Raw genomic sequence first — 24,822 nt, 5'->3', positions numbered from 1 at the left:
CTCCCTCGATGATATATGTCACTGTGCTTATTATCTCCGGAGGAAATCCTCCTTTGTGCGCTGTCTGAACAGCCAATAACTACAGATACTGGAAGGAGTTTAAAGAAAACAATTTGCCTTTGCTCTGAACTTCTTGCTTTTATCTCCTCATTTCAACTGCTGGTGGTGCGGCAAGATTCTGACACTCATCACCGTGCCAGGATTTGCATGCCAAGTATTTATTCTTTTCCTGGTCTTTGCTGTACAGTATTGTAACACAGCCCCAAACCCATTATAAAAAAAAAAAAAAAAAAAAAAAAAAAAAAAAAAAAAAAGCTTAGGTTACAAAAGGATTTAAAGATTTAAACACTCAAAAGCTTCCAGGTCTCAGGGAATAAACGGAGCTGTGAGACAACGGCTCAGCTTCCACACTTCGGGCATCTTGTGCTGTCAGTGGGAATGCCGGACAGGTTGGAAACGACAAGGAAAGGGACAGTGCTGCAGGCCTCTGTGCCGGGGAAGGCCTAAGGAAGTAAATGAAGCCCAAGGCAAATCCCTATTTATATTTTGCAGCTCAGTAAACAAGAGATCACCAGGGATAACACAGGCAGCTCTGTTCCAGCACACACAGGCTGGGAGACCGGGGATGCGCAAGGAACAGGCGAGACCATGACACTTTCGCCTAGGATCGGCACAGCTCGGGGCTTGCTTGCAATTAACTTATAAACAAACACCTTTTGCCGTCGCTTCGCCGCTGCTTTAAACGCCACTTTACCGACGGTCCCCGGCCATGCCCGGAGTCCCCCCCCAGCGCCCTCACGGAGCCGCGCACGCGCCGCAGAAACTGCCGCATGACCAGACACTACCGCGCGATGCTTCCGCCAGGGAAAAGAGTCCCCGTTGTCCCGTCCTCCCCCCGCCCTCCCGCTCCCCCCTAAGAGCCACCGGGCCGGAGGGAGAACCGGGAGGGGTGAACCGGGAGGGGAGAACGGGGAAGGAGGAGCCGCCTCGAGCCACCGCCGGCCTCCCGCATCTCTGACGCGGGGCTTTGTCCGCGGCCGGCGGCGCTGAGGCGCGGCGGTTACGCACTGAGAGGCGCTCGCGCCGCCTCACCGGCGCTTCTTTCTCCCCCTCCCCTTCCCCTCCCCGAACCCCCCGGGAAGCGGCTGGCTGCGGGCTGCCTCTCGCTCCCCTCCCCTCCCTTTTCGTTTTTATTTTATTTTATTTTAATTTAACCCCCCCTCCCTCCCTCCCGCGCGGCGGTGGCGGCCTAACTCCCCCCACCCCCCCCGCCCCCTTAGTTTCCCCCTCACCCTGCCCGCTCCCGTCATGGCGACATGAGGAGCCCGCCGGCCGCCGCCGCCCCGGGCATGGGCCCCGCACGGTGCTGAAGCGCCGCCGAGGAGCCCCGGCGCCGCCGCCCCGCCATGGGGTGCTGATGGCCGGGCCCCGCCGGGCACCCCGCCGCCGCGCAGGGGAGGTGAGAGCCGGGAAGGGGACTGGGAGGATCGGGGGTGTGAGGGGTGTGCTGGGCGACGCCGTAGTTGCAAACGCTCTGATTATACAGGCGCAAAGTAAAGCGCTCCAAGCATCCTGCCAGCGGTGCTTTGTGTGCCCGCGCGGGTGCGGTGCCCGGCGGGTCCCTGTCCCGTCCCCTCCAGGGTCTCAGCAGCGCATCTCTGCCCCAGGTGTGACTCGGGTCTCAGCGCGACGCACGGCATTTGCAATCAGAGATTGGTAAGGTGTCGGAACGCACCTTAAAGATGACGTATTCGCAGTCCCTCTGCCGTGGGCAGGACCCCTCCAGGTGATCAGATTCTTCCAAGCCCTGTCCAATCTGGTTTGGAACTCTTTCAGGGTTCGGACAGTCACAGCCTCCCTTGGGCAACCTGTTCCAGTGTCTCACCACCGTCGTAGTAAAGAGTTTCTTCAGAATACCGAACGTAAATTAACCCTCTTTCAATCTGCACCCATTACTCCTTGTCTTATCAGTACAGTACCTGAAGAAGAGTCTGTCTCTCTTGCTTCCCTGTAGGCCTCCTGGTTCTGGGTTTTGTTGGCTTGTCTCCGCGTAGTTCATTTGCAGAGATGGGCTGCACTCTCTCCCCACTTCCCTCTTAGCTTTCCCAGCTGCGATGGACGAAGTTTCCCTGAAGGAAGAGCAGCACTGTGTGCTCTGAATCCATCTCGAGCGGGGGAAACTGGAGGGAATGAGATCGCCGTGCGTTTTTGTGCCTATGGTAGAAAGCAGAGTGACAGAAAAAATTCCCGTGAAAACTTATCCATTGAACACAGAAAAAACCTGCTCTCCTGTGAAGCAGGGAAAAAGAAACAATCCCTCATTTTACCACTCTTAAAAAAAAGGATCTTACATGGCAGGCTGATTCAAGCCTGAATTTAAAAATTATTTCAGCCTCAGCCTTTGTCTGCTCCTAGACATTGCTTTCTGTGGTGTGCTGCACCAGCATGTACATGGCACAGCCCTTTTTAAAGACAGAAGGGTGAGTTTTTTTAAAATAAAATGTTTAAACTGAGCAAGATGCATGACACAATTGGGAAAGGGGAGCATCTCCCCTTTTGCTGCAGGAGTGGCACCAGGAGCCCAGGTCAGGCAAGGTGAGGCAGCCTCTCAAAAACCAAATCGTGGCCCCTTTTCCTTGTCTCCAGGGTTGGATTTTATATCCCTGCACACAATCCAGATTTGGTTTTCAAGTAGTTTGGCTGGCTCGTGGGGCAGGAGGAGGGCTCATTCTCATCAGTGCCTACACAGACCTTGGCGTGGGATGTGGGAAGTTGAGTTTTTGGCTTCTCCCCAGCAGGAACTGAACTTTCACATGGGGGCTGTGTGTATATAGATACACACACACACAGTTTTAATTATCCTTCACCCCTGCGTAGAACTTAGGCCCATTTTGATGTGGCAGGACTGATCCTAGCTGCTGCTTTTGCTGTGTCTGTTGTGTATTCCCCAGCCCTGCACTTGGTTTGCTCAGGGACCCTGGTTACAGACACGGACAGTGGCTCTGGTGAGAGCCCATCCACACGAAGCCCTCCTTGCTGGGTGCCAGCGGGGCCAGGCTGTGCTGCTGCTCCGTGTTTGGGGTGTCACAGGGCTGCAGCCCGTGCTGGGGGCAGGAGCTGCACTGCTCTGCTCTGCCTGGCTCTGGGGAGCTGTGCTTCCCTGCTTCCAGACCTGTCTCCCATCTTACAGTGACCCCTGGTGCAGTCATTGTCTGTGAGTGAATGAGTTGTTGTCCTGTTTTCAGGTGGTTCCAGTAATACCTACCTACATTTATCAGTTTAATCAGGGCTCAGTCCAAGCAGGACACCGCTCAGTGCTTCTGTCTTTGCTCCTGTCACTGCCCTGGGAGAAGCTTTTTGTCCAAGTGATTACAGCTTTGTAAAGCTTTGAGCATCTCCCCTGTAATTACAGCCCCTTTGATTTTCCATTCTCAGCCTTTCTGTGCTCACCTGCCTCAGCCTCTCTGGTGCAGGGACTGAAGGGAGACCTCCAGCAGCATCCCTGGGGTGCTTCCCTCAGGGCCTGCTGGGAGCCTTTCCCGTGCACACCTGCAGCCATGCCGTGGTTAAAGCACTAATTAGTGCTGACCCGATGCTGAACTGAATTTTGGGCAACATTTGTATGCACAGTTCTAATCACTGTGATTTTACAAGGCACTTTTTATATTTAGCAAATAAAGTTCAGCAGCAAAGCAGTGTAAATTATCCATTTGCACTGAGTGATGGGAAGGCTAGATAAAAACATCTGCAGTTTATGCCACACTGAGGAATTTTAAAAAGGTCAGGCTGGACCACTGGCCTCAGGAAAACTGAACATCGTATTTTGAGTGCCACATGATAACCTTAGGACTCGACTGCCTGAGCCTGGACCAGACTGTGAGTGAAGAAGACCTGCATCTCCAGATGGAGTGTAACACAGCTGTGGGATCAGAATTCCTCCCCTGCAGTGCTGACTTGCCCAGGAACCTGCCTGTATTTGCCTTTTTTCCCCTGCTGCCATCACTTTGTGGGGCTTGAGGAGCTCCTGACTAGAGCCTTTTCAGCAGCACGCTCAGGGAAGCAGCAGGAAAGCCAGCTGGCCATCCAGGAGGTGGATGTTAAGGGGAGAATAGCTATTATTGCACTGCATTCTCACAGAAACTATTCTCCAAAGCCAGAGGAGCACAGTGAAGCCGTTGAATGGAAGGAAATCTCAGGTGTCCCCAGTGTCTGTACCGGGCAGATGTGGTGTGACATTTTCCCTTCCCGTGTGTTTGCTGACTGCCAGTATTACCAAGGCACATTCATTAAGCACAGTGGGTATTTGCACTTGCTGTACCATAAACTCCTCTAAAAGCTCACTCATCAATAACATGTTGCTGCAGATATTCCATATTGCTCAGCAGCCCAGACACCAAACACCTTTGCCAGGGTGCTGGGAGCTGCTGGATGAACCCATCTGCCAGAGGCTCTTGGCCCTTTTTGGTGCTTTTTCACTGCACACAGCAAGACCCTGTTTCTTGGCTGGGGTGACTTGACTACAGTGGTCTGTTAGACAAGAACCTGGCTCCTAAAACCTTCAGGTTTTTAAATAATTCTGACTGTAAATCTTGGTGTTGACGTGCTCCTAACTGCAGCCATGCAGCTGAGTCCCCGTTTGTGGGAGCCCTGTGCGGGTGTCCGTGCACGCAGTGCCAGGAGCAGAGCGGGATTCGCACAACTCCAGCTGCTGTACACGCTGCCTCGGACACTCTGCTTCCTTCCCCTTCGTCTGTCCCCCCCCTCAGAGCTCCCCTGTCTGGCTTTAGTTCATTTCAGGCTCAGGGCTGCTTTTGGGTTGGTCAGGACTGTGGTTATATCAGGGCTCTGATAGGACAGGAGGGATGAAGAGGCAGGGAAGAGCCAGGACTGTGCCGTGCCATTTTAGCGGACAATTGGAACTGTATCCTTTCCTGCATTGTCTCAACAAGAGGCTAATTAGTCAGCGAGCTCGAGCTCCTGGAGGATAATTAAGCTTTATAACTGTGGGTTCTCCTTGGTTGATGAGAAAGAGGAGGCAGTACCCTCAGAGCACAAGAATGCTGCTCTGCAGCTACTGTGCTGTACCTCATAATTGATCTATTGTTTCAACAGCAGATAATTCCTCATTTCCTCCTAATTATCTCTTTTTACTGCCTCACACTGTATCCTGATATTCGCTGTAATCACTAATTTATCCTGAAGCCAGTCAGAATCTACAAAGCAAAATATTGGCCTTGGTGAGCACTTAGGTTTTCAGACAAAATTCTCTTTTGTTGTTGTCAAGAGGAATCAAGCCATGGTAGTGAGACATTTTTTGGATGTGGCTGTTGAACTGGGTATAAACTTGTTTGGTTTTATCACTGCTCATTGATGGTAATGACTGACTGCTGCTGACAGACAGACAGACAGAGGTACTGCTGAATCCTGCCTCTGTGCTTTTGCCCACAGAGGCATTGTGTTTATTTGGTTTCAGGGGATTATATTACTCAAAAGGTGCTGCATGATGCTTTCAATTCCCAATGCCTGTTGGCCCTTGCCTCTAGAGAGTTAGTTTTTATGGGCTTGAAAGCCTCTGGCCCTGTTTTATGAAATTACTGCTCTCCCTCCTACTTTGTGAGCCTGGTTTTCCTTGGAGTGACTTCCTTCAAGTCACTGTTGATTTATACCAAGTTACACTGGTGGTGGGAGAAGTGAATCATGCCCTGCATGTGTTGCTTTGAGGAGGCTACCAGTGAGACATTACATAATGCCAGGTTTGGTTTGCCCCTTTTTTTTTAATTTTAAAGCCTTCCTGCTGCCTGAAGAACAGACAAGCTGCTCTGGGCTGCTTTGAGCCTTTAGCCCTTGGGATCCCCAAGTGCTTGAGGCTGCGAAGTACCTCTCAAGGTCAATTTATCTGATACTCCAGCTTGAGCAGGGCCTCCTAAAACCAGTTGTTCTGCACCATTTCCAAGCACTCTTTCAATGCCTCCAAGGATGGAAACTCCACAGCCTCCCTGAGCTGCCCAGCCAAAGCCCTATCACCCTCACAGTAAGCAGAGGTCACTGATTGCCACCCTCTGGACACAATTGTGCAGCCACTTTGCAATCCACCTCACTGTCTGCTTATCCTGACCCTGCTTCCAGCCAGCAGCCTGCCCAGACTTTCCTTGGCCTTCCTCTTCCTACCCAAGTACTCAGGCCCCTTGAGTCTCCCCCACAGCTTGCCAAACACAATTCAGCTGGGCTTTGGCTTTGTGTGCCCTCATCCCCAGCTGCCTCCACTCTGCCACGGTCTCTGCAGCCAAGACAGCCTCTGACCCTCCCAATCCCAACAAGCCCCTCTTTGTAGGAGGGTGGGGCTCCTGTGGAACCCCTGTATCCAGGGTGTATCCCTGTGCTCTGCCTGCACAGCTCACAGTCATGGGGAGTCCCCACAGGGACCAGGGCACCAGCATCTCCTCTTTGCCATGGAGCTGTGTCCCTCCTCTGCAGCACTCACAGGTCACGGGAGCCATCCCAGCCCAGCTCTGTGATCCCAGCCTGTGTCCTTTCAGCTGCACACAGCTCTCCTTGTTAGCTCCCCACACCTCAGTGCTTTCTCCCTGCCAGAAAGGGTGTGGGGGACTTCTCCAGAATGGAAACTCTTAGACTTGGCCATGCTTACATGCAAATGCTGAAGGGGACCCCACTTAGGCAGCATTTGTTGTTATTTTTTGATGCCTTCCTGTCATCTCACCGCACGCACTTTGAACCTATTTTGTAGTGACAAACCTTGAGGTGGGGCAGAAAGTTTCCTTTCAGTGCCAGCAGTGCCCCACTGCCACCTTCCCCTTGTCCCCAGACACTTCACTTACCTCCATGGTGGGGGCAGGCACTGCCTGCTTCTCTGATGCAGATGGGCTTGAGGCTCTGCCAGCTGCCAGTCCCAGAGAAAAGCCCATCTGTATCCCATGAAACTCTGCTGTTGTGCAGCCTGCCCACTTCCTCCCAAAACTCCTTCAGCCGGCACCATGGCTCTTCCAAGGCAGCCAGACCTTCTGCAGGACCAAGTCCCTGGGGGAAAATGGCCACTTGAGGTGCCACCACCATGCCTGAGACTGGTTATCCTGGAGCAGGGCTGCCAGAGTCACCCTCCACAGCAGCTCTGGTAAAAGGCACAGCTGCTGCTGCCTCAGCTCTCTTACTCAGACTCAGCCCAGGTGCTGCTGGGCTCTCCCTAACGCTGGGCAGCTGGTGATGCTCCTGGGGAGCTGCTGGGGTTCCTTCAGCCCCCCGGTTCAGTTGCTCAGCACCAGCAGCGCCCTCAGGTTCCTCAGAGGGTCTCAGGTGTTGCCCAGTAGTCCTGAAGCTTGTCCCCAAAAGATCCAGAGAGTCCCTGAGCAGAACCCAGAGGCTGCCAAGCAAACCGTGGTCAGTTGCCTGTGTGAGCTGCTCATTCCTTTGCCAGGGGTGCACAGGGAATTTGTACAAGGCTCAGCCATTGCTGTCTCGGATTTATCTGTCATTTACAGTGGAAAAAGCATGAAATTAATGGGGGTCATTTCAGCAAACACTCCTTACTCTTTGCTTTACTCTGTCTGGTGCTTCAGTTCTGAACAAGAGGATGGCACCATCTTTTTGCCATGTGACCCCTGTGACTGTCCCAGGCGAGGGCTGACTGTCCTTGACGTGACACCCCAGTTCACACAATAAAGGATCCCATTCCTGACCTGTTCCTAAGCCTTGGGACAAACTCTGCTGCCAAACAATAGCAGGGCCCATTCCTTCTGAAATCTATCCCGTGGCTGATTTCTGTAAACCTTGTGAGGAATTTACATCTCTGTTCATTTTTAGGTTCAAATAAACCAAAATCTTGGAGCTGAACTCATGGAAATATGTAGAGTTTCATCTCCTTTTTTGTATCAACACATACGTTCTGCAGCTGGAACTGTTCTCCTGGGGCTGAATCCTGAGTTTCCCTTTTATCCTGAGTTTGCTTGGTCTGTTGCTGCCACAGCAGGGAAAAGAGCTGGGATTAAAGCAGCCTGTTTACACCACTTGAAAGCTGTGGCATGGAATATTTAAGCTGTTACTGACCAAAGACCTTTCTGGGCAAAGGCTTCTTGAATGGGCTCATCTTGGCAGTAGCCAGACAAAAAAGGAAATGCAAACCTCCTCCTCCTCATCCTCCTCTGGCCCTTCCTGCCAGAGCCATTAGCACAGGGAGTGGGGTGGACATGGGTCTAGCAGCACACCCATCTCTCAGGAGGGAAGAATGGTGCCATTGTCTGAAAGTTGAGTCAGGAGTTCATCTTCTGCCTTGTTTTTTAAAAGTTCCTACTTTGGAAAATATCATTTTAAGTTTCCTGTAAACACCTGGTGTCAGTCACAAGGCTAGGGGAGTGAAGTGTAGCAGAGATCTCTTAGAAGTGGTCCCATTTATGGAGCAGCACTTTTCCAGAGGGCTCCTCCTTCTTAGCTGCTAAATGGACCCTGGGATTTCTGTTTCAAAACAAGACGTAAAACCTCTTCCCCTCCCTCCCATCAAAACACTGCTCTGCATTCCCTGTTCGACCCATGATTTGAGCTGGCAGGTTCCTTTAAAATGTTTATAAAAATTCATCTGTTTGGAAAAGCGGCACTAAAACGAGGTCAGCTTTATTTGCACTCTCAGGGAAAATCTGGTTGGAGGAAAAGCAGTGGCGAGCGTGTGATGTACAGAGCCCGCCTGAGCGATGCTGCCAAAATACCTCAGAGCCTTGCCTGTGTACCAGGTTGTGGGAGGCAGCTCGGGCTGAGTCACACAGGCGACTGGCAAGGGCCCTGTTCCTGTGCCAGCCTCCAGAAAATTGCCTCTCTCCCACTTTGGGCTGGGGCAGGGCTCACAGGAGCTGCTGGTTAAAGGTGTGAGAGCCCCTGCATGCCCTCGGTGGGGAGAATTCTGACTGCTTCTGCTATGTGACCAGAAGGCACTTTGTTCCTTCAAACTGACTTGCTCACTTAGGTGTTAACGTTTGGAATTCTATTCCCAAACCTACTTTTCCCAGCCATTCAGCCTCCATAATTGTTGTTGTCTCACAACACTGTCGAGCTGTTTTCGTTGGCCATTTGTTTTGTACGTCCCAAACCAGTTGATTTGAACCCACGCTGGTCATCTGCTCATTTATTGCTGTCACCTCAGGCTGTGCTTTGGCATTTCCCTCTGGCCAGCACGGAGTCCCAGACTGCCTCACTGCCAGGGCACGAGGAAAGAGTTAAGCTGAGAGAAAGCCCCAGGTACTAAAATTAACATCCATCCCAGCCCCCGGCCACAGCTTTGAAATTTCTAATCACAACTTGCAGTCAGACATTTCTGCTAGCAGTAGGCTTGGATCCTTTGAAATCACAGATGGCTGGCTGGAGCTCTGAGGAATTCAGTCTCCTCCTCTCTTCCTTCTGCTTTGCCTTCCCCTCACTGCCCAGAAAAATCTGTGTGCAGGTCATCTGTGAGGTTTTATTGCTGCTTGCTGAAGCAGAAGCAGATTTGGCTGCTGGTCCCTGAAAATACGAGGTCTGCAGAAATTTGTGTGGTGCTCCAGCTCTACGGGAATGACTCCCCTTGTTCAGAGCACCCACCTGGGTTGATGTGCACAGCAGACATAGTGGGGTTTGGCCTGTCTAGCCCTAGAAGTCTTGTTCATTGTTTACAAAATGAGCTGTGCAAAAAAGGCAAACAAACAAACTCCCCTGCAGCAAACAGACAACAAGCCACAATCAGAACCAAGGAGGATTTTGTTACTGAATTATTTCAGTGGTCCTGTTTGTAATTCAGTTGTATGAGGACAGTTAAATTGCAACTGGGGGCTGAAAATCAGGAGCTGTGTTAGGAGCTTGTTCTTCTAGTGGATGGTGTGTTCCTGGAGCAGCATCTTTTGTGTGCAGGAGGCACTTTTTATAGGCACTGTGAGTGAGTACAAAGCCTAAAAATAAAAAACCTCCTCTCTTTTGCATCCCACACAAATGCACCCCCCAAACCATGAAGTGTTATTTGGTCAGGGACTTGTCTGCCCCTATTCCTGCAGAAACTGCTTTTGGAAACTGTAGCCTGCGGCACTTGGCAGCCTAAAATCTCCCCCGGGAAGCTGAAAAGCATTTCTTTGAGTCAAGGTAGCCATAAACTTGGACCAAAGTGAGACCTTTAGGAGATGAGAGATTTTATTTTATGGACCAGCTCGATGTTTACTGTGGATAAGGAGGTGCTTTTTGATGCCTCTCACAAGTGAAAACCTCACACCAAGGTTTTGACTCTCTAATTTCGGAGCAAGATCTGACTTGCAGCTCCTCACAGGAGGCGTCAAAGCCAGTCCCTTCACTGGGCTCACTTCTCCTTTATTAGCTCCCCAACTGTTAAACTTTAAGAGGTTTCAGCTCAGCCAGATGACCTTCCAGTGAAGATCAGGAACTTTAGGAACTGTTTGAGCAGTGGTTGAAAAACTCCCAAAGTAACCACAAGGGAAAAAGCCCCAAGCCCAAAAATGCAGCATCCTGGAGCTAAAGGTTAATTGTCAATCAGGGAAAGCAGCAGGAGGCCGGGGTGAGTTAGGTCATGGTGACTGTCCCGGCTTGGGCCGTTCTGCAGCCGTGGGTGACTCGGGCTGGGTTGCAGGAAAACGCGGGAAGTTTCTGCCTGGAGAAAATGTTCGGTGTGGGGGCAGGCTCAGGCCTCCTGCTGGCCCTGCCCCACCCAAGGCTTCTCCAGTTCAGCTGCTGCTGCTTTTCTGGGCTGATCGGGTCCTGAGCTGGGCAGAGAGCAGAGCCCATGGAGCTCCCTGTGCTGGATTTTGGGAAGCTGCGCCAGCCCTGCTGTTCCTCATGCTCTCAGAGCCTGCTCTGCCTGAGCTCCCTTGTGTTTTGGGAAGGCTGCACACAGTCCTGCTGGCGTTTTTTTCCAAAGGCAGCATTTATCTGATGGAGAGCTATGTAAATGGAGATGCAAACTGGATTCAGCCCCGGGGTGCTTGGCCAGCCTCCCGGCTGTGCTCTCTGCTGGAAAACTGCACCCTCTTGCTCCAAGGGAAACTTTCAAGCACGTCATTCCTCTTTTTTCCCTTATAAAGGTTATTGTGCCTCAGCCTCAATTGAATGAGGGCCCTAGTTCACAAAGGAAAGGTTATTTTCCCCTCTCTTTTGCCCTTGGCAACCGGAGAGCAGTTGGCAGTAGCACTCACTAAAGGTGCCCCTTGCAAGGCCCTGGGTGTGTCCTGGCTCCAGGGACACCGAGCTCTCTGCTGGGACAGGGACAGCCACCTCAGCCACCTCAGAGGGATCAGGGTAACTAAGAGCTCTTGTCTGCTTCCAGAGGCTGTGAAACCCATTTGTGTTGTAAACACGCTGGGAATGTTTATCAGTCACAACAGAAGAAAACAGCCTGAAATTTTTCCCTGTGTTGTCTCCAGTGATTTGGGGGTTGGCTAATTACTCTCTCCTTCCTGCAAAACCAAGGAAGGACCATCAATATTTCATAGGAGGAGCCATGGCCGGGCTAAATAAAGCTCCTGCTTTTTTCCTGATGAGTGTGGAGCGAGCTGCTCCCGGTCCCCCGGCTCTCAGCACTGCTCCCAGCCTCAGCCTCTGCCGTGGGTCTGCTCCCACCCTTGCCACGGCCCAGCTGGTGCAGTGCCTGGCACAGCTTGGCCATTGGGTGCTGAGGGATCCAGCCTTTGGGAACTGGCCACAGGGAAAGCTGTAGCTCTGATGGGAGGCTCAAGAGATGCTAATGAAGCCTCCAAGGGCAGGAGCTGGAGGGGAGGCTGTGACTCTGTGTCCCTGTTTCCCCTTCAGCCCCATTTACACTGAGTGTCCTCAGGATCAGCCCCAGGTTTAAAAAACTCATGCAAAATCGAGTAAATGCATGTAAAGAAGCTGTGGTTGGGGGTTCTGGAGTTTCACTTCCCCAGGCAGAGTCTCCCTCTGGGCAGGAGAGGAACTTTTGATAGGGATTTTTCAGTCCACAGTGGCCGTTTGGGGGCTGGTGAGAAGAGACACGCCACAGAGCTTTAGGGGTCCTTTTCAGCTCTCCTGGTTCCAAGGTGTTCTGCCTATTCAGTGACACCTGGACATCTCCAAGCCAGTACAGGCTGTCCCTTGTTAATGGAGCAGGGTTTGTTATATAAAAATCTAATGTGGAAGGGTCCCTGTTCAGGACAGAGGGCCCTGACGTTAATTTGCCACTTGATACCTTCTGGGCTCTTAAGTGGGACTACAGTGTGGTTTATACCTGGTGCAGTTTGTGTGAGTAAAGAATAGCAGTTGTTCTCTGTCAGTCTTGATCTTCAAGGTTTCCTTTAGCTCTGGGAAAGCACCTTGAATTTTCATTTGCTCGGAGCTGCTTTTGTTGTTATTTATAATAAGGGATTGTTTTCCCTGTGGATTCTGTTTATTTTTTTCAGAGTCAGCACCTTGCTTATTTCCTGTAAGTACAGCCTGGACTGTTGTATTCACATGAAAATGCCTGGTTAGTGTTTGGCCAGTATCCACCTTGGGGGGGTTGCACAAGGTCTCCTGCAAAGAATCAGAAGTTTCAATAACTTTCCCATGGATTTACCCTTCATTTACCATTTCCCTGTTTTGCCTAAGTGAGTTAACACTGTCAAAAATCTGCAGCCATGGTGCTGGTAGGCAGTCTCAAAGCTACTACCTACATAACCTTTTCCATCAGATCATCTTCTCCATCTGAGAGCAGGCGGTGCAATCTGTTGTCTTTAAAGAAATAAAGGACAAAAGCCTTGTCTCTGCTTTGGTTTCCATGTGTAATGGACAAGTTTTTTGACAGGATGTTCCTGTGAGTGAGGCTGTGCCAGGGCCAGGGCAACAGTTCCATTTCCTGCAGCTTTATTCCCCTCTCACTGCCTTTTGCCTGGACAGGCACAGCCCAGTGTTTCACCAAGCTGTCTTTGGTTTTGCAGGTAGCTGTATCCAGCTGGGTGGCAGGTGGATCCAAGGGTCACCATGAAGTTTTCAGGACCCCTGGAGAGCCAGAGGTTGTCTCTCCTTCTGGAGATGGCAATCTCTAGGGAAGCTCAAATGTGGAAAGCACATGTGCCGAAAATTCAGCCCAATCAGGTAATGTCTGTCCTTCACATCATGCATGCCGGCAGAGGCAGGACACTGTCCATGGAGGGGTGGTGTGGGACTGGAGGTGTTCGGGAGCAGTCAGATTTCCTGACACCTGGGGAATCAGCCTCTGAAGGAAGGGATTCCCTCTTTACTGGATGGACACACCTGGCCCAGGGGTGCAGAGCACTGCACAGCACATGGCATTAGGTGTCTGTTAGGCACACACACATTGTCCTGATTAAATTCATTTTGCAAACTGTGTGGATTATTAGCACCTCTGTTTGCTGGGCACCAACTCTGCAACAGTTCCTAAAAGCAGCTTCATTTTCTTGGAGTAATTCACTAATGGCAGCATTGATCTGATGCGTGCTCCAGGAAGAGCCCCACGGAGTCCAGCAGGGCTATTTATAGAGCAGGGTGCAAGCTCATGTCAAGGGAGCAGAGCCAGGCACTGGCCTGTTGCAGTGAGCAGTGTTCTCACAGGACTGGAGGAAAATTCAGGCTGGAAGAGCCCACGGGGGCTCATAGTCCAGGCTCCCTCTTGGCCTGCAGGGAGGTTGGACCAGGCTGCTCATGGCCTCACCCAGCCCAAAGTGGGTTTGTGCTCCTTTGGGAGGTGGCTCTGTCTCACCTGAGCACTCACAAACACCTGTGCACACCACAAAGTTCTGTCTGAAACAAAATGTGGAATGTGAGGATGTGGTGACAGAATTTCTGGCCCTTTGTTGCCGGGTTGGGCTGAAGTAATCACACTGAGGGCCAGGATCCAGGCTTGCTGTTGCTGCACCCCACGAGACGTTCACACAGGTAAGTCAGCTGCCATCAGAGCTAATCCCTGTCGTGTTTGTTTTCTCTGTCTGGCTAAGGAGCTGCTGCTGCTGTTGGGCGGGAGAACATACATTTGAAGGGCCTCAGTATTCGTTTGGTTAATCCCCGTTTCGGTTTCCAAACAAGTGATCTGGCTGTCAGAGGTGTGGAGTGTGTTGTAGCTGTGGCTGTCTTGAGGCATGTACAGACTCTGGCTTATGGTAAACCAGCCTGTCATTCCCTGCTGGCTGTACTCCTGGGGTGATTATACTGCAGGGAGATAAGATTACAGGATAACAAGATCGGGTAGGGACTCGAGTGTAACCAAACCAGATTGATGGGTGAGGATTTCACGGGGATGAGGCACCTGCCTTTCTGCCTTGGTCAAGTTGGTTCTGGTGGCTCAGAAACCACCACCTGCCTCAGGCGGACTTCCCAGCAATTCCTCCTCTGTGCTTGTCCTTGCTCCTAGAATTTCCACTCCCAAAACTCTTGTCTTGATGTAACCTTTTGCTTTCTGTTTTCCTGCATGCCAGGTCAGACAGTGACATTATCAGTGCTGTGCCACTAAATGTTTTCTAGCAGTATGGGATCACTAACTGGGAGTGGAAGCTGCGTGTGTGAGTGTGAGGTGTAGGAAGGTCAGAGGGAGAGGAGAGCATAAACACAGCTGCCTGCTGGGGGGAAACCCGGACTTGGGAGGCCACGGAGCAGCTGAGATCACTCCTGTCTGTAAGCACACATTGCCCTCTGTTCCTGTGCTTCAGGACACCCAGCTTGTCCAACTGTCCTGTGTTCCCCCAGCCTTCACTTTGGCCATGGTGCAGGCACGGATGTGCAATGTGAATTGTCCTGTTTTCTGTATATCTGGGAGAAGGTCACATTCCCTACCATCCACTGCCTTCTTCTGAAAGCAGCTGCAGCAGCCTAAAACCTCCCTTGCACGACAGTGTTGTTCATTTCCCGTGGCAATGGGGAAATCTGCATCCTTCTGTGGATCAGATCTGGCAGCCCGAGCCAGAGTGTGGAACTTTCCATTGCCTGCTCTAAGGGTTCAGCAGCTGCACGGAACTTTAATGGACTCACCTGCTTTGCCAGTGGCAAAACGTTGAATCCACTGCAGACATCCAGTGATCTGACTGGAGACTCTAGGGAGGTTTTTTTGGGGAGTAAACTTTCTGTTTTGACTCTTTAGAAGACATTTTTGGTTCTGGTGTTTAAAGCCAGAACAAACTCAGTTTCTAAATATGTCACAGTGAGGTCTTTGACAGGAAGAAAGAAACCCACAGCTGAAGAAGCAGGAAGACTTTCTATTTTAGGATGGGGTGCAGAATCTGTTGGGGACTTGGTTCCTGGTGATTTTATGTACCTGATCCCTCTGTTTTGTTTGTACTTGTCTAAAAATTCCTACTCCCTCCTTTAAATGCAGACCAGTGTTCTGGGTATGTGCAGCATACCAAAGCCACATCTCACAAAGGTCTTTTCAGCTTAAAAAAACAGTGGGCTGAGTCTGGAACCTCCTCCTGCTTCTGAATGGATTTGGATGTTTTCCCTTCTGGTTCCCCTTGCCTTCCCCCCCTCCATGTGTTATGTGAGATGCAGGTGACATTCAGGAGTGTTCTTGGGATTAAGGCTTGAGAAATGGAGCTGTAAAGAGTGGTCAAAGGTTGATTTTCACCTGTTACAGAGTAACTTTGTGACTGAGAGGGGCATCAGTGAAGATTTCTGAATTTATGTTTCTTTAGAAAGAGAGTGTCACTTGTGTCATGCCTCCTTTCTTTCCTGTTTTGGCTCACTCTGTCTCCCCGTTTGTTCTCTGTACCTCCTGAGGAATTCAAAGAGCTCAGTTTATTTCCAATCCTAATAAAGGTCACCTGCTCACTGCCCAGGAGCCCCCAGGGACCCACAGGGACCAGGCAGCAACAGAAATGGTGAAAGAGCAGAACACCTGTCTGGGACAGGAGACATGAAGGAGAAGATTATCAGCTGAGGTGTTTTCTCTCAATTAGGCAGCAGTAAAACAGAGTCATGTTGGAGTTCACAGATAATATTTATTTTAGCCTACATATTCCATAAGTCTCAAGGTATGGGAGAGATCAGCATCCCTAGCGATGATTTGCTCTGTGCTTGCTCTCCAGGAGCAACTATGTTTTGGCCCCTGGTTCTCCTGTCTGGAGCAGGGATGACACACAGAAAGTACTTCAGCCCCAAGGAGGAACCTTCGCTTTCCACCCAAAGGGACTTCCTCACTTTCAGCCCCCAGAGTGTCTCAGTTTTGCTTTTAGTTTCAATTAACTAAGGATCAGTGACCTCGCTGCTTAATTAATTTTCCTGTGCTGCATTTTGTTATTTGTGTTCTGAGGGTGTGACAGGGACACCTCTGAGAGACAGGGATAGAGCCTGGTGTTTGTGTGGGAAGCTCCTCGCCCTGCATGGAGCAGCAGCAGGGTTTGTGGGGGCAGGAGCACCAGTTCTCACTCCTGCTGCCTGTCCCCTGAACCAGGCTGTAGCAACCTCTCCTGGTGCTTAAACTCACCTGGGAGGGAATTCTGCTCCCATCCTCCTGCTCCTTTATCTGCACATAGGGTCTGGAGTAGACATTCCTCTTGCAGGGTTCCAGAAAGAGCTGGAGACTCCACTCCTTTCCCTCCTTTCCTTTGCTTCCCCAGATGGTTCTTAGGGAGCCAGGTGAATTTTGAAGCCAGCCTTGTGCTGGGCACCCACTGAGCTGAGGATGCTTTGCAGTTCTCCTTGCTCCCCCAGGCACTGTGGGGCTGTGCTTGGTTTGATTTCCATCCCAGCTACGCTCTGGGTTTGGGTCACACGCTCTTCCCTTCACACAGAAGGCCGGGCCCTGCAGGCACTGTGTGCTCCCTCAGTGAAATGGTGCCTTTGGGCTGCCCACAAAGGGCAGCAGGATCCAAGGCCAGGTCTTGGAGGGCTGGGGAGGAGAGGCAGCACAGAGGGAGAGTCTTTACTCTTCCCAGCTATGCTGTTTTTAGGAGAAGACCCCACCTTCAGCCTTGGCAGGCACAGGGAAACAGCACCCAGCCAGGACAGAGGCCACTGAGAGCTGTGGAAGCTGCTGCCTGTTCAGGTGGGATCGAGCAGCAACGGGATTTACCGGGGATGGAAGGACCGGGGGGGTGGTGGTGTTGAAATCCCCCAGGCTGCTGAGGCAGAGCCCTCCCTCCCTCCCCAGCAGGAACACCACAGGTGCCGTTTCCGCCCCCTCCTCGAGCATTCCCCTTTCCTCCCCCCAGGTACAGCCCAGGTCCCCTCCACTCTCAGGAGCACCTGCAGCAGAGCGTTCAGTAACTCTCCTGGTGTGTGGTGTGTTCACTGTGCTCCTGGGCCCTCCTGCCCGCAGGGGGCTCACATTTCACCCTGGAACTGCATCAGTGATTTCAGGAAGAACCAGTGTTCCTTGAAGAAAAGAGCAGGTACTTCTTCCTCAAGGGCCAGGCTGTGGCTGAGCAGAGCTGAGAGCAGGGGCCCATGTGGAGCAGCAGCAGGCAGTGACATGGGGCGCTCTCACGGTCAGTGCAAGGTACACATAGGTGTTCCAGTGGCAGATGTAGCCTGAAGTCTTTATTTGGTATCAGTGTTGGGGTGGTTTTTCCCAAATTCCTGCTGCTTTGCCCTCATGGCATTACTGGGGGCAGTTACATCCCAGCTTTTTGTGCTTCTGGACACATCTGGGCTGCTCATCCCCAATAATTCCCACTGGAGCGAGCCCAGACAGTTCCTTAGGTGATGGGAAAGGCTCTAGGAAAGCTGGAGATACTTCTGAACTGGGTCACAAGGGAAGGATTTGGTGTCAGTGACTGAGCTGTGCGTGTGGTTGAAATTTAGCTGCTGTCCAAACAGATCGATGGGGAGACGTGGGCCAAACACCCAAACCAAACACCAAACCCAAACTGCAGGTGAGGCTGTAGCTGCTGCCTCCCCCTTCCCAGTTCCCTGAGAGCCTTGTGTCAGCTGTTTGCAGTTTTCTTTATTGTAACAAGTACTGAGCTAAAAAAAACCCCATGATTTGAAGAAAATAAGAAACCTTTCCCCACAAAACCCCAGAGTCCCTCCACTCTGCTGTTGGCAAGGGGGGCTTTGTTCCAGTTGGGAATTGCTGTGCACCCACATAGTTCTGAGCAGGTTAAAAAACACTAAATAAATAATAAATTTTTGGGAATTACTCTGAAGCTGAGGCTGCCAGTGCTTGACAAACTACAAGTCACCCATCCTCTTTTCCCCAGAAGAGAGGACAGTGACACTGGAGTGAGGTTTGAAATTGCTGTAAGGAAAGTTGTCTTTTCCAGGGCAGGTTTTTGGGATGGGATAAGTAACTGCAGGGACAGAGTGGTGACTGGGACTGGCTCCAGGCTCCCCCTTTGCAAAGGAGGCTTTGTTCTGTGCCGAGTCACTCCTGCAGAGGTAAAACCTTTGATCCTTTCTCTCCCCCAGGATGTAGCCATTTCTCCAAGGCAGAGGGATGAGGTCATCCAGTGGCTGGCCAAGCTCAAGTACCAGTTCCACCTTTACCCAGAAACGCTCGCCCTGGCCATCAGCCTCTTGGACAGGTTTTTAGCAGCAGTAAAGGTAAATATCTGCAGCTGCACGGGCAGGAACAGACACGGCGCGTGCTTGGTGTGCGCGGTCCGAGCGGTGTGGTCGGATGGAAGCGCTTCCTTCCCCCTTCTCCCTGCCCCACAGTGCCTGGGCTGCCTCAGGAAGGCAAAGGCAGTGCCACAAGCATCAGGGACAGGCCCTGCTCACTTCCATGGCTGCATTCCTCCCCTTTGTACCACCCCAAAATGCTGGGGCACCTGCTAGGAGGAAATCAGCTGGGAAAAAAACTGAGGAGAGGTTTGAGCCTGCCAAGGATGGTGGTGCAGGGAACTGGGGGGGAAAAGAAAATGGGTGAAGAAGGTTGAAATACAGACAGTGGCTTTCGGAGCAGTAGTTCCCTACCAAGCTGCTCTACAGCCTGATGGACTCCATCTTGGACTGATGTCCAAAAGGTGGGAAGGAAAAAGGGAAGCAGACAGAGGTGCAGGCTGTCCATATGACAGCTGTGCCCTCCTGCTGTGCTGAACCCAGCTGGAATGGATGAGCCCCTTTGGGTTTCAGGCTGTTCCTCCATAGAAACTGCTTTTAAAAGGGGGAAAAACATTTGGGATCCCTGCAAGTGGGCCCTGCTGCCCCTCTGCCCCCTTAGCCAGGCTGTGCTTTGCACCTGCCAAGTGACCAAACACAGTGTGCTCCGAGCTGGAAGCCCTGGCCTGCAGCTGTGAAGTCAGGCTCTGGAAGTTTCTTTCTTACCACGTTTGCTGAGTTACATTCCATGCTCAGCAGTCCGTGGTCTCATCTGCACGTGTCTCAGCCCACAGCACCACCCTGCTGGGTAAGCAATATCCCCCAGGAAATGGTAGCTGGAGGATGCATTCCAAGCCTGTGCCCTTGCTTTCCCATGTGAGAGACTTTGGTAGAACACAAGTGACATCAGTCATTAACTCAGCCCTTAAATACTAATAAATATTGATTGTGTTTTCATGCAAGCCATGGAAGTTACTATTTTTAAGAATCTAAAGAAGCTGATTTACTGAAATGCTGAGGTGGCTAATATTTAGATCCCTCAGGAGCCAATGGCCTCAAGTGCAGGTTTTCTTCCAGCAAGTTGGAGCAGCCAAGGAGTCTGTACAGAAAGCGTGGGACTGTGAGTCCAGAGCCCACCGTGTGCTTTGGGCAGTGAGTGGGAAGGGGGAAAGGGGCTTGGCCTGGGTGAGCTCTGGGGCTTTGTGCTCCCTCCCCAGTTTTCCTCTCCCACAAAGCTCATTCCTCTGATGCAGCTGAACTCCTGGTGTTTGACCAGGGGCCTCTCTCTGTGGGATTTTATTATGAACACCAGTCCCTTCCCCGGGAACAGACTTGGGGATTGCAGGGACTGGCTGTTCCCCAGAGCCAGCAGTGTTGCTGTATCTCACTGCATAGCACCCCTGGCAGGACCCAGTCCCAGTTCTGCTCTTAGGGAGTTCATTCCCTTGGACACCTGCATGCACAAGTGCAGGGTGCGAGTGCAGGATTTTCATTTCCCTTTGCCTTGAGCATCTCTGACCACAGGCAGGAGAGCTCAGCTGCCAGGAGCTGCTCATGGCTCCGCAGCCGTGCCAGGGTTTAGCAACAGCCTCTGCCTTTCCAGCCCCAGCCACTCTGCGGGATGTGGCCATGGCCAGTGGCTGTTACAATGCCAGTGGGAGCAAAGCTCCTTGTCGAGGTGGTCACATGTACAAAGCTCACAAAAAATCCCCCTTTCCCCTCCAAATTCCTCTTACCTTGTCTAAATAACATCTTGTGGAAAGGACCAGCTCTCCCTCACTAATCCCTGGGCCACAGTTTTGGGAACTGTAGTGTGAAATTACAAGTGGTAATTTCACAAGGGTTTTTTAAAAAGTTTTCCCGAGTTATACTTTCCCAGGCAAAGGTAGTGTTTTCCAATTCCCATTTCCCTTCCCATTCGTGTGTGACCCACAGCAGCACTCGGAGCAGAGCTCTGCTGCAGCAGGTGAAGTGGCTTTTCTGTGAGGGGACAAGCTCCCCTCAGGATTTTCTCTTCGCCTGCTGTGCTGCATGCCTAAACCCGAGCTCTTTCCAGTCCAGTGCTGCCCACGTGGGTCACAGGGCTGGCAGATCCGTGCCCTGCCTGACGTCACAGAGCAGGGATTTGTGCTTGGCCCAGATTGCTAGTGCCAGGGTGCAGCCAGAGGTCAGCCCGCACATCCAGAAGGAGACCTGGGGCTTGGGATGCCCCAGCAGAAGGATCAGGACATCATTGCTGCATCACACTGACACAGAGCCCTCTCTGCTCTCCTGTCCCACAGGCCCGTCCCAAGTACCTGAACTGTATTGCAATCAGCTGCTTCTTCCTCGCTGCAAAGACCATTGAGGAAGATGAGGTAACTGTTCTTCCTACTGTGGCATTGTTGGACTGTGCCCTCCCATCCCTGCCTTTGCTTGCTCCTGGTGGCTGCCACTTGCCAGGACAGGAACAAGCATTTGGTGTGATTTCTCTAATGACTGGTTCTCTCGTTTTTTTTTTCTGCCTTGGCTTTTGCAGAGGATTCCAGTACTGAAGGTGTTGGCTCGGGATAGCTTTTGTGGTTGTTCTCCAGCTGAGATTCGCAGAATGGAGAAGATCATCCTGGATAAACTGAACTGGGATCTTCACATGGCAACGCCACTGGATTTCCTTCATATTGTAAGTAAAGGGCTATTAGTGTTCTTCCTGGTGTCTGTCAGCGCAGGTAATGTGTCAAGAAGCACCTAGACAAAAATTGTACCTGTAGGGGAACAAAGACCTTGGGGTATATTTGGAATTCCTCTGTACCTGTAGTTTCTGAAAGAAAACGCCTTGCCAGGGAATTCCAGAGGACACTTGTCACTCTTGAAGTGCAATATCCAAAACGTTAGCCTGTGTCTCAGCCTTGGGTCTTGGTCTGGGGTGTGTTCAGCCACAGATTCACAGCTCCTGGAAATTGTGCCCCTAACTCTTCACTGCCACTGGTTTTCCTCAAAGCTAAACACCAGGCAGCAGGGAAACAAGGAGTACAGCCATGGAGACAGCCCCAAGGGCGGGCTGTGAGTGTAGATCCATGCCTGCTGCAGATCTGCACGGCCAAGAGCCAGATCCACACATGAGAGGAGATCAAGGGAGGTCCTGAGGTTCTCTGTGGAATTTTATCCTCACTCCTTCCGTGAAGAGTTTGTCTAAGACCCCCGAATGCCACATGTGCACTGGAGAGAGAAGGGTGTATGGGAAGGCCTTTTGCAGAGCCCTAGAGCCTGGTGCCCAGGCAGGTCCCACCAGAAAGGCCGTGCCAAGCTTTGGTGGGTTGGCACGTTGGGTTTTTCCCCGTGGGGCAGAAGTTGGCTCCAGGGTCAGGCTGGAGCATCCCTGTGTGTGCAGACTGTTCCCAGGTGTGCCACGGCCTGGCCAGCGCTGCCAGCTGCCCCCTGTGCTTGTGTCCCGCAGTTCCACGCCGTGGCGGTGTCCAGCAGGCCGCAGCTCCTGGCCCTGCTGCCCACGCCCAGCCCCTCGCAGCACGTGGCGGCGCTGACCAAGCAGCTGCTGCACTGCATGGCCTGTTTCCAGCTGCTGCAGTTCAAGGGCTCCATGCTGGCGCTGGCCATCGTCAGCCTGGAGCTGGAGAAGCTGCTCCCTGACTGGCTGGCTCTCATCATCGAGCTGCTCCAGAAGGCACAGGTGAGGAGGGAGCGCGCACGGAGTGGGGAGGGGCGGGGGCACATCCTGCTCGGTGCTCCTGGCCAGCTGGGGCTCTGTGGTTCCTTGCTGCCGATGGCTGCCTGCTGTTCCGCTCCTGTGGGGATGGCTGGGCCTCAGCCTGGAGGGACAGCTGGAGGGACAGTGCTGCCAGGTCTCAGTCCTGACCGCCTCCACTGTGTGACAGGGGCAGGAGCCATGTGCCGTGATACACACGGGCCATTACTGCACCAGGAGAAAACACATCAGGGAACAATTCCACTTGTTAGTGGCTCTTCCATTCATTCACAGCATACAGGGAACCTTGCAGGTACTCTGGAAGCACACTCAGCTGCTAACAAGAGGCAGTGAAATCCTTCAATATCTCAAAGTTGTGCCTGCTCCCCGCCACGAGTCCCACAAGGTGCAGGAAGGAGCAGGGGGTGTATCTTGGGAAGTCACCGTGGTAGCTGGCAAGTGAGGCACACAGGTGGCCAGGGCGCTGGGAGCCCATGTCCTCTCCTCACCCCGCCAGTGATCCCACAGCCGCGGTACCTTTGCTTGTCTTCCCAGATGGACAGCTCGCAGCTGATCCACTGCCGGGAGCTGGTGGCACATCACCTTTCCACTCTGCAGCCTTCTCTGCTGCCCAACTCTGTATATGTCTACAGTCCCCTCCAGCAGACCCTGGTGACCTGTAACAGAGGAGCGTTCCACCGCCAGCCCTCCTCTGTCCCAGGGCCGGGTTTGTCCCAGGACAACGGCCGGCCAGAAGCGCCCGTCTCAGCTACAGCCGCGCTCTGCCCGCGCCCGCCCGCCCCCGCCGGCGGCTGCAAGGCAGGCTCCGCCAAGCGCAAGGTGGAAGAGATGGAAGTGGACGACTTCTACGACGGCATCAAGCGCCTGTACAACGAAGAGCTGGCTCCGGAGGCGGTGGCCCTGGAGAACACGGGCTCCGTTTGCGGCGCCGACGTCTCGCGGCAGGAGGGCAGCGTGTCCCCCTGTCCCCCTCTGCAGCCGGTGTCTGTCATGTAGCTGCCGGTGCCACCACGGGACCTGGCAGCCCGTGGCCTCAGCGGGGTGAGAAGGGGCCGTACCTTGTCAGGCTGAACTGAAGGGAGCCAAAAGAAAACCACGAAAAAAAAAATCCCGACCCTTTTTTTGAATTTTATTTCTTGTGCGGCTAATTATAGTTCCACTATTTAAGCACTTAAAAACACAAAAAAGTATAAAAATCTAAAAAAAGACCCAAAAACCAAACAAAAAAAGTAGCAAAAACCTGTTCCTTTCTAGTGTTGTCGGTTCCACTGTTTTTCTGCTCCTGTGTGTTGTAACCCATTCTCCACATCCGAGAGCTCACACATCAGCCCTGCGGAGCTGTTCCGGGTTTCCCAACCAACTAATGCCTCTCTGATCCCATTCCCACCCGCTCCTTGCTCCCTTTCTGCCTGCTCCTCTTTTAGTTCTCAGCCAGTCTCGTGCATGACATTCTGTCCTGCCCCACCTCCACCACAGCTTTCTTTTGCCCTTCTAAACAGAAAACCTCTTTCATTAATAGCTGGGTGTTGAAACGTGATAATATTGAAAAACTGGATTTAAACAAAAGATTAGGCAGGGAAAAAACCCAAACCAATGCTTGCAAGCTGGTCCACACTTCAGTAATTCCCGCAGGAGTGTGAAGGTGCTCTGTGTCTTGCACAGGGACTTCTCCCTGTTACACCATTTCGTCTGTCCCAACACAGAAAGCAGTTACTGGCTTATGCATCACTAGAATGAAACCATTTTTTTCTTGCTGTGTAGCACTGAGTGTGGATTCTCACCAAGGCTTGGTTCTCTCCATCAGATGTAACCCTTGAATTGTGCAGAGCCCGGTTCTCCCTGCACATTCCCCAGCACTGCTGGGTGAGGTGCCGGGGCAGCTGTGGACACCTGAGGTTTGGAATGTGTCATCATCAGGCACAGAACCAAAACAAAACACCCCAACCCTTGAGTTTTGTGTTCATGTAACTTCTAACCAAGAGTCTGCCCTGTAACGCGTCTCCTCCGTGTGACACCCTGTTCTCAGAACACCCTGTCCCGACTGTAAGCTCTCTCCACAGCCCTGAGGAAGGTATTGTAACCAGAGCCATTGTACTGATGAAAGCCTTCTGGTAGCAATAAAGAAAGTTGTCCTGGATTCCCACTCTGGTGTTGTGCTTTTCACCCAAGACCTGGCTTGCCAGGGAGCTGCTCTGTGCCAGACCCCTGGAAAGGTGACAGGAGAGGTGCTGGGCAGCCAGGGGAGGCACCCAGCGTGAACTCGCTGCCTCTCCCGCAGTTCCGGCTTTGGCCCTGCCTCTGGTGCTCCTCACTCCAGGCTGAGTGCCTGGCTGGGACGCTGCTCCATGTCCCTGTCCTGGAGCCCCTCCTGCTCCCTGCCTTCCAAGGTGCCACCTTACTGCAGCAGTCCACCGTGATACCTTCCCTTGGGTCTGGCTTCTTCCTGCCACGGCTCAAAAATTCCCCCTCAAGCCCACGTTTCTCAGCAGGGTGTGTGTCTTCCTTCCCTTCCAGCCCTTCCTGCCATCCTTACAGAATTTTCAGTCCCTGACCTTCTCATCCCACGGCTCAGTTTTCCAAAGCCAGGCTGCTGAGCAGGCTCAAGGTGTCACAAGCACATCCCCAAGTAAAGCACAATGCAGCCCAGTTCTGGGCTCCCTGCTTCC

The 24,822-nt window shown here is 52.2% G+C and overlaps 1 protein-coding gene across 3 annotated transcripts; it reads left to right on the top strand.

Annotated features, from left to right (window-relative positions):
* The first annotated feature begins 1,356 nt into the window (after nt 1–1,356).
* CCNI (cyclin I) lies at nt 1,357–24,293 on the top strand. 3 transcript variants are annotated; one of them, XM_063157136.1, is made up of 7 exons: nt 1,357–1,459; nt 12,906–13,062; nt 18,325–18,459; nt 20,739–20,813; nt 20,975–21,115; nt 21,824–22,120; nt 22,691–24,293. In XM_063157136.1, exons 2-7 carry the CDS (start codon nt 12,949–12,951, stop codon nt 23,150–23,152), a joined length of 1,224 nt encoding a protein of 407 aa, XP_063013206.1. In that variant the 5' UTR covers nt 1,357–1,459; nt 12,906–12,948; the 3' UTR covers nt 23,153–24,293. The 3 variants fall into 3 exon arrangements, with proteins under 3 accessions (XP_063013206.1, XP_063013208.1, XP_063013207.1); XM_063157137.1 differs by having other exon boundaries at nt 1,358–1,459; nt 21,890–22,120; XM_063157138.1 differs by lacking the exon at nt 21,824–22,120.
* The last annotated feature ends 529 nt before the right edge of the window (nt 24,294–24,822 follow it).

This window comes from Melospiza melodia, chromosome 5 (assembly GCF_035770615.1).
Source record: "Melospiza melodia melodia isolate bMelMel2 chromosome 5, bMelMel2.pri, whole genome shotgun sequence".
Taxonomy (NCBI): domain Eukaryota; kingdom Metazoa; phylum Chordata; class Aves; order Passeriformes; family Passerellidae; genus Melospiza; species Melospiza melodia.
This window is presented reverse-complemented; position numbering and strand designations above follow the sequence as displayed.